The sequence below is a fragment of the Lygodium microphyllum genome, chromosome 1 (genome assembly GCF_053477565.2).
Source record: "Lygodium microphyllum isolate KBCC chromosome 1, Lygodium_microphyllum_v1.1.10, whole genome shotgun sequence".
Lineage (NCBI taxonomy): Eukaryota > Viridiplantae > Streptophyta > Polypodiopsida > Schizaeales > Lygodiaceae > Lygodium > Lygodium microphyllum.
The window spans coordinates 103,554,036-103,563,266 of record NC_141135.1 but is presented as its reverse complement, the minus strand read 5'-3'; the positions used below and the strand labels follow the sequence as shown (position 1 = coordinate 103,563,266).

The 9,231-nt window shown below is 38.7% G+C and overlaps 1 protein-coding gene across 2 annotated transcripts; it reads right to left on the bottom strand.

Annotated features, from left to right (window-relative positions):
- Positions 1 to 1,976: 1,976 nt before the first annotated feature.
- On the bottom strand, positions 1,977 to 5,617 carry LOC148041480 (translocase of chloroplast 34-like). Of its 2 annotated transcripts, XM_087680004.1 has the most exons (8): positions 5,485 to 5,613; positions 5,339 to 5,454; positions 4,674 to 4,781; positions 4,192 to 4,316; positions 3,793 to 4,057; positions 3,002 to 3,061; positions 2,711 to 2,872; positions 1,977 to 2,611 (listed from the first exon to the last, which is right to left on the bottom strand). In XM_087680004.1, exons 2-8 carry the CDS (start codon positions 5,435 to 5,437, stop codon positions 2,471 to 2,473), a joined length of 960 nt encoding a protein of 319 aa, XP_087536130.1. In that variant the 5' UTR covers positions 5,438 to 5,454; positions 5,485 to 5,613; the 3' UTR covers positions 1,977 to 2,470. The 2 variants fall into 2 exon arrangements, with proteins under 2 accessions (XP_087536130.1, XP_087536122.1); XM_087679996.1 differs by having other exon boundaries at positions 5,339 to 5,617.
- Between the last annotated feature and the right edge of the window lie 3,614 nt (positions 5,618 to 9,231).

The window sequence follows — 9,231 nt, the reverse complement described above, 5'->3', positions numbered from 1 at the left end:
GTTCATGTCTTTATCTGTGATTGTGACACGCTTTGCATGGATGGCTGCAAGTTCTGTATCATCGAACAAGCCGATGAGAAACCCCTCTACAACTGTTTGTAGGGCCTCCATAGCTGCAGCAGTCCACCTTCCTGCTGGCGGGCCATCCCACACTCGTGCCCAAAATCTTCCTATCCATTTCATCTCCAAGTCTTGCATGACTTCCCGAACAACCTTATGAAAAAAACTTTTCGATATGAGAAGCTCGTATCCGCGTTGGATTTTCCTCTCTCTATGTTTATTATAAATAACTACATAATTTGTCCAACTAAAATATGGGGATCCAAACCCATGGATACTACAATAAGGGTTCACAATAGTAAACCAAGATAGGTCTTCGAATACCTCAACTACACACTAGGTGTTGGGCTTACCATCAAGCTACAAGTATGATGGATGGAAAGCAAGATTTAAGTTAAAACAAGGTCCTCAAAGGACAATGCTAAGCTTCCTTGGGTTATCGTGGTGCTAAAAATAATGTTGACATTCCTTTCTAGCTATGATATTGAACTTTAGTGCATCCACATGGGCACACATTAAACATTAAGGAGTTAGCAAGGTCTTTATTGAATTAAGGACTTTGTTGATTACAACAATAAAGGAAGAGAAAGATCAAGATGTTTCCAAAGTTGGACCAAAGAGCACAAATGCTCATGTTTGTGCTCTTCAAACGTGTGGATTATCAATAGCCATGGGCTATACTCAAATCAAAGCATGGCAATTGAATTGGTTAAAAGTTCTCTACTAAAATCAAAGGTTGATACTTTACAATTATATGTGGCTCAAAAGTTAACAATAGCATGGCAAGGCATAAGGTCTTTGCCTATATACACTAACACATAAGTGCTTTATTTTGTCTTATGTCCACCTTTCTATGGAATCATTTTGACTACCTTCTTTCTATTCCTTTGACTACTATCCTTCTATAACTTAGAATTCTATATTCATTCAAAGTGTCTTGGATCATTCACAAGGTTAGAAAAACACCACCTCTTATAAAAGCTTATAAAAAGGTACAACTGTTCATCCTTCAAACCTAAGGTAGAGAAATCAGTTTTGTGCCACTTACATGCTATTCACAATCCCTTGGTACATTCAATGACTCCATGTATAGTCAGCAAGGGACCACAAGATCCCAAATACTCCATGTGTTTTTCATTCATGATATGTCCTTCCATGTATGGGTACACTTTCAAGGGAAATTCAACCAACACATTCAAACTTGCATATCTATGAAACAGTTGGTTTTAGAAACATAATAAGGACTAGCAACATGAGACTTGCAGCATATGTGTTAGCTTGCTAGACAATGTTAATACCCCTCTTACATAGATATACACAAATATACTATACTGAGAAAACCTTTAAATATCACAGTTCAACATCAAGCCTAGATGAGAATGTGTAGCTTTAACTTTTAATGCTCCTTTAGAATATTTATATTCACCCCAACATACAATGATCCAATCTGCAAGGACTCTACAGATTTACTTAACTTACAAAAGTATCAAGCAAAGAGTCAGGTTGTAATATTATAATCCTTTATAGTTCTGTTTTGTGCAACAAGCTCTTTCAAAATGAATCAAGCTATATGCCAATTCCTGATTCTTCACACAGCCATGACAAAAAGAATCACGATTCTGCAAAATAACTCCATGGATACTCTAGACATGTTGCATTGGAGTAGAACTCCCATAGCTTCACTATCATCTGCCCTCAGGTTTACTAGGCCAAACTTGTGCTCTGATTCTAATAGGCAAATCAAACCCATTTGATCAGAATAAATGTTCAATGATTCATGCACGAGTTCATTCTTGTCGGGCATTTTTGGTTAGAAAATATAGTCAGGCCAAGCCTCTTTATAATCAACTGCAACATTTCTTAGAATTTAGTGATGAGACTGAAATTCTGGAACGTTGCCAGTACGAATACACAAATTTCTCTGCCAAAAAAGCTTACTGTGAATAATTGGTCAAATTATCTAACAAATATTTGTTTGACTCTATTTGTTTGACTCCTATGTCAAACATACCCTGTGTTTTAATTTAGAATTAACACTTCAAACCAAAGCAAGCAACTCCTTGCTGCCAATTCAAAAATTGTAGTTCCACAAGGCACTCCAGAGGCTTTTTTCTCTATACATGGGAGCCCAAAAGACAAAATTGCTCTCTTTCTGCTGCAGACTAAATATAACTTTGAAAAGGAAAAATGAGATGGTTCTGAATGCAAAACTCCACTCTCTCTCTGCTAGTTCCTCAACCAATCTCTCAACTCAAGTCAGTCTGACACTGTCTGATGTACTCCGTCACTGACAGATATTATCAAACCTGTGTCCAGCCCCGAAAAAAAAAATTATTGCCTTTCACAATGAAGTGAGAAATAGTCTACCCCGCAAATATCTGGTTCCTGTTGATTTATGCAAAATGGAGGACTATTCCACATCCCTCGCATATCTTTCCAACTTTGAAGCATTCCTTTGATCATCAGTGAGAATTTCCCACATTGGCTTATCTTTATTCGAATACACATCTCGTTGAATACTCTTTTGTATGGGCTTCACTACAAGGAAATACTGGCCAAAAACAAACAGAAATATAAAAGGGCTGTAAAAATTCGTTTGGTATGAGGAGGTAAAGCACATATATTGACAACTGACAACCATCACCCATACCTGTAACATGAGCAAAAAAGGTATTAAAATTTTGCCCTTTTTGTTTGCATTTGATCCTTCGACAAGCTTTTGATCTATGATGATAGATTGCGCTGGACTGGTTGCTACATCCACAATGTGTTCCACCACCTTTGGAAGCCACACAATTCCGTCTGGAAGTATCTGCAACATACAAAACCGTAACAACTCTAAGCAGCCAATCAAAAGATGCTTTACCTATAGTAATGAATTGCTAATTACAGAAAATATTTGCTCTGATTAGCAGAACTAATAAATTGCAGTCTAATATGCCTTCTCTCCATCGCTATTCGTGCTACAACGCCCACTATTCTCAACACGAACAACAGGAATCTGCAACAAACAACCACCTTGTATTAGAATCTATGCACATACTCCCTCCACAGTCTTTCAAAATATGTTTATAAGCTTCGCCAACTGAAGCCTTCAAGCTTTTCTTTGAGTTACAGATACAACTAATATCATCGTAACACTTGGACATTGTGATCAGTTGCAAGTCTCCCTCCTTCTCACTGACAAGCAATGCTACTTCATCCAGCCCCATGTTGACCATTTACACACCAGCCTAGGATTCAGGGTGTCAAAACTTGTTACCCAAGTATTAGACCTTGCACATCCTAGAGTCACTGAAATACTTTGAAACACTTATGAACTAACAATCCATTCTTTGAGTGTTGTATTGATAGCTTTTTATCTTATCTGCAACTACCATAAATACCCTCCCTTCCTGCATGAACAGTGAGTGCAGAGATACAAGGATCGTCACCTCCGACTCCTTGCCCAGTGAGTGCAGAGATACAAGGATCGTCACCTCCGACTCCTTGCCCTTCTAGCTGTTTCTTTCATTTCAGTACACCTTAGGTTGTTTCGGACGCGGCAATTGTACTGATTGTAATATATTGACTTGTAGCCATCATGGCATTCTCCAGAAAGTCTCAGTTTTGAAAGCTAATGTTTTTATCATCCATTAACATCTTACATGACCGGTCTCTACAATAATGTCAAGTTCTAATTTATGATAAAATCTTAGCCCATATAGCCTAGCAGAGGATGCCTCAACTTGCCTGTGGATCTCCCTTTCTAAGTCCTGCCTCCTTTCGAACTACTTCTTGCAAGGCACTTGACCTTCTTGTGACAAAATCAGAATAATCGATGCCATCTGGTGGGGAGAGTTGAGCATGAGTCAGAGCAATGATACCAATTTTCCAGATTTGAGATCCAAAACTTCTGGAAATTGCCCTGATCACTTGTCTGTCTAGATTATCAATTCGATATCCGTCCAGTCTATCAACATAGATCATCACATCAATTGTTTTGTCCAGTAAAGACCTGCCGATTTTAAAGCAAAAAGGAAAATCAAAGTCAAGGTCCAAATACTATAAAATGATTGCTAGGACACTTTACTTTATAATAGTCTATGGGTAGCGCTCAATGTTAGAACATTAATGTGAACAAGAATATACCTCTTGATGCTATCTAAAGCCTGAGCATTGACAAAAATGCCTTCAACTAAGCCAGGGGTATCTATAATGTTCAGGGTGAATCCTGCTTGTACACGAGAGCACATCAGAGTCCTTGTTGTCTCTGACTGATACAGACAAGTTAAAAACAATCAGGAAAAAACTTCTCTACAGGATTCCTACAATACAAAAACAAAGGCTTATTTGCCAACCCAAAAAGAGCTTTCAAACATTGGTTCCTTGCTACATGTCTGCCTTAAGCTATACAAACGTTTCATTACTACCAAGCCAAAACCCAAAAATCTAAAATGATGTTGAGTATCCACACAAGATGCAAAATCAACCAATACATGAAATTTGTAGATATTGGTGAGCTCAAATATATAAATGTGTTCTCAACTTCATCGCTTGCTTCGGGCAAACATTGACTTGCCACAGATACAACCCTGGCTTACACGGGGTGAGATTGACCTCAATTGCAATACCTGAAAGGCACTCACGACTGCGACCCTTTCACCAAAAAGTGAGTTCACAGTAGAGCTTTTACCAACTCCACTTTTCCCAAGGACCAAGACAGTAAGGCTGTCCATATTCTGCACAGACAGACACAAGGTTAAGTTGTAGTAAGCATAAACAAACCTAACTAATCTTCAGAAATCTGATTTTTCCCTGTGAGGCTCCGGGGTCCTTTCTTTCATAAGGAAGGCCTCCGAATGAAAGGAAAAAAGGTGCATTGTGGGAACATATACATGCCATGGATGTATTCCAGAGTTGGATCAAATCTCGAAGAAGCCTTCTCAAAAAAGGAAAACTGCCTCTTCCGAGAGGCATCATTTTAAGTTATGATTTTGCAAAATATGAGGAGAAAACAGGTTCAAGATTGCAAAATCCCAACGTAGCTAGAGAAGGATTCTTGTAAGGTTCGACAAAAAAGAAACATGAATGAATTTCCCAAACAGCACTGCGTGCATGCATTCACAGGATGCAACAGGAACTTCAGGGATCCTCGTTTTCCATTTTTTGCGTTTCAAGATGTGAACAGGGTGTCGATAAACAGGCAATCAGCAGCATTCGTACATAAGAGAAGGAAGAACGGAGGCAGCACCAGGCAACATTCATACAGGAGAGAAGGAATGACGGAGGGCTGTACCTGTTGCCTGAGCTTGCTGAGCAAAGAGAGCAGTGCCATTTGCGTGTCGCGGGGGAAGTTCTGCAGGCCTGTCCATTCGCGAGCCACAGCAGACGCCATAGCTGCGGTCAGACAGACGGAGAGAGAGAGAGAGAGAGAGAGAGAGAGAGAGAGAGAGAGAGAGAGGAGCTGATGCCCTAAAACTCTCCTCTTCGTCTTCTGCTTCTGCTTCTTCTTCGTCGTCTTCTGCTTCTGCCGCTTCTTCTGTTCCTTCTTTGAGGCAATCTTGATCAGCTATAATCCTCCACTAATTCATACATCTTTACTTAAACAAATGACATGGCTTTTTTTTTCTTTTTCTTTTTTGGGAAAAACACACTGATACACAAGAAGTTTTAGACTTGGGAAAAGGGGCTCCTTTTTCCCTATGGTTTTCAGCATCACGAGCTTGTGTGAGATGCATCCACCACATACCTAGGTAGGTGCAAGTATCACAAGCTTTATGCGAGCCGCAAGCACCACATACCTAACTAGGTGCAGTCGAGGGTAGGGCACAACTGGCCCTCGGGTTTGCTGTGCCTTCTACAAATACCAATAACCCCCTAGCCGCCACTGCACCTTGCTAGGTATGGAGTCCCTCCCTCTTGCACAAGCTCATGATGTCATAATTCACAATGTGGGAATTATACTGGCAATCCATGTAAAACTCTTTGTGATACATACTATGCACCAAATCAATAAGGGACACTACACAGTCATCCAACAAGCTAATACTGCAAGGACATTGTGATTACTTGTCATTCATAAGAGAAAAGAAAAGTTATTTGTGAAGAGAGACATTTTTGTATAGCTTGACCGCCACACTCCCCATGATTTAAAAATAGACTAAATGTGCACCAGGAACTAGCAACCTCTTGAAAGTCAAGCACTTGTACATTCAATGCACCAATCATTAGAGAAAATGTAACCCAATTATCTATTATAAACTTAAATGTTATGTGAAATATGTGAAAGCCAAGCAACCCATGCTTTTTAGGGACATATATCTTCCATGTGGCTAATGAAGGCCAAAGTACAATGTATGCTAGGGTGTTCTGCAACACTAGATGCATTGTGATAGAGTGATCGCCAACATCAATTGATGCATCATGACACTAGTAAAAGATTATATTGTTGGTATCCTAGACATGCTTCTCCTAGCTCAAACTATATCCCACCTTTGACAAAAAGATTTATCCACTATCTTTCTCTTAATCCAAACCACATAAGCTCTCCGAGCTATAAGATCAATCTTGTAATAGTTGCAAAATTTTACCTATGTGAGGATCTATTCGGCAATGACAATGCACCTTGAAAGAAAGATAGAAACTCGTCAAGATTTCATAGACGCTAAAGTATTGACCTTTGATATTCTACTAAGTGCGCCAACAACCTCACGACACCCTATCTCAAAAATCAAACTCTTGCATGAGTTATATCTACCTTGCCATAGGTCAAGGTGAGCACAAATAACTTTTAATACATGGTGGTCTATCCAATATAAGAATCTAGCATCTTATAAGAAATAACTCCAAATTTAAACTGCATGGATGACCACCAAGATTGCATTTTCCTATGTGGTATAGCACATAAAATTCATGAGCTTATGATCTTGAAATGCAATAGGTTGGTCATCTTAAGGCAACACTCAATGTATCCTAGGTGTGAACATTATAGGGTTTGTTCAAATTGGCAATCTTCAACATGAGAACAGTCTTAATGAACCACTTTAATATTTGAAAAAAATAGATCATGCTCATCTTCTACATTATCGATAGTCCAATGTGCTTTGCTCGCTTTCAAGATCCTTGTATAGGCATGGGGAGGTCTCAAACAATCCCATTGTAGTCCTTAACATTCACAAAAAGTTTGTGAAAGCGAAAGTGATTTCACTTGTAAGACAAAATAAACAATGGGCCACTTGGGCATCAATCTCACAATTTCATGTTTAACCTAAATATTTATCACCAATTTCATAAGATGAAAACTTATCATGATGATAGAAAACTTTCATTTGGATAGTTTTGCCTACCCTTTACTATAAGAGCTAACAAAAGAGGGGATGCTTTCAATCACATAATGCAAGCAAGTAGGTGATGGAGAAACACAACCATCCACTTTCCCATAGACATGGACAAAATAAATGATTTGCTATTTACTCAAAAGTTACAAGAGCATTAGTAGTTAGCGTGAAATATATAATCGTATTTAAATTCATATAGTAGTTAATAGATAGGGTGGATAAACCTCCACTCCATAAGTGTACCATCCGATAAAATGGGATGTTTTTGTCCCCATTTTGTTTAAGGAAACGACACTAGGTGGTCTATAATCTATAACTATTTGTTTGACCATGTATCTTGCCCAAAATGGACCAACTGCTCCAAATTAATAGGGCTACTCTTTGCTTTTTTCACATAATTGACCAAGTAATATGATCTTCTAAATTCATTCAAAGCTTAGATGATTTGCCACTCAAGAGAAAATGACACCAAGTAGACCTCATCAAGTAAAACCTTTATAGTTTGGTCATTTCTTTTATGAGCAAGTTAGAAAGATTGTGTGACCACTAATTAAGTATACATGACTACATCCACACAGTGATGGCCTTTGGTAAAGTTTGTGGTTCATGACCTAGAGGTTGTGGGTGCAAGCTTGAGAAGCTGCATCATGGTTAGGGACAACTATGTTCACATGGAGTGTTTGTGTAGTCAGGACTCTTGTCCCTTGAACACTCAGGTGACCCCTCCTACTTGGTGGGTTGCTCAAGGAGGAGCATCCTAGTTGCAATCTAGCTCTATCATTTTCTTGGCTCATGGATTTTCCTTGGTGTTTTTTCATGGTTGATATTCAAAGGGGAGGTGCCCCCCCCCCCCCCCCCCTAACTTTGGGTGAGGAAAAAAACAAACATGATTGTGAGCAAAAGTGGTAATAAGAATGTTGTAGCTTCAATGATATATCATTTCCATTGATTGCACATAAATGGTGCTATGGAAGATTATATTTGGATGTTGTCGTTTCTCTAAACTATGATGATGCTATAGGTTGCTATTTTACTACCTAAACAGTAGGTGCCTCATCCTCCTAAGTATCATCACAATTAGGCATGGTCATTTGACTACTCTTTGAGGGATCTTGCTAGGGTACTTCATTTAGAATAATAGAGTAGAGAAGTAGGAAAATATTTTATACATCTTCTATTGAATAGCATTTTCATATCAAGCTCTCAATCAAGGTTTCCTTGCATGCCTTGCACTCCATGCGAGAAAATTTAAAAGAAAAGTTACTTTCTCGTGTGTTCCAAGTCTCATTGCTTTAACTTGTAATTCTCTTCAAAGTTTTCAATACTCACTTTTAAGTGAGTTTTGTTCCCCATCCATGGTTAGGTAGAATGTTCTATTAAGTTGGCCAAGGGGGCCCATTGAATAAGTTTCTATTTTAGTCTTTTTCATTAATAGCATATTGTAGCTAGGCTTCACAATAATCCTCAACTCCCCATGGACTTTTAAGAACTTGGATGATTTTGCTAAGATAGTTGGATAACCTTAGCATTACTTTGCCAGAGTAGAGATTCTAGTGGGTCCAATGGTTAGAAGAGTGGCTCGACTTTTAGTTTTCTTATCTTGAGGAAGTTCTACATGTTACTTTGCTCTATTGTCTCTTTGTTTTATCCTAGATTATTTGTGCTAGCTAACTCCTATTTCTTATGCTTGGATTGATCATCTAGGCTAGAAAGGCCATGCCAATCATCCAACACTAATGATGGACATATACATATATTCTCAAGGATGCAGACCTTCTCCTCAGATATTGGCAAGGTAGTGAACAATAAGATTCTAATGCTTTTTCTAGTACCAATGGAGAGAGAGAGAGAG

Excerpts from the sequence above, each read along its gene's own strand:
- LOC148041480 (XM_087679996.1), bottom strand. The coding sequence starts at position 5,437 with ATGGCGTCTGCTGTGGCTCGCGAATGGACAGGCCTGCAGAACTTCCCC. Across the intron at positions 4,782-5,338 it reads TCAGCAAGCTCAGGCAACAG|AATATGGACAGCCTTACTGT; the intron begins GTACAGCCCTCC and ends CTGTCTGTGCAG. Across the intron at positions 2,612-2,710 it reads CTTTTTTGCTCATGTTACAG|TATTTCCTTGTAGTGAAGCC; the intron begins GTATGGGTGATG and ends GTTTTTGGCCAG.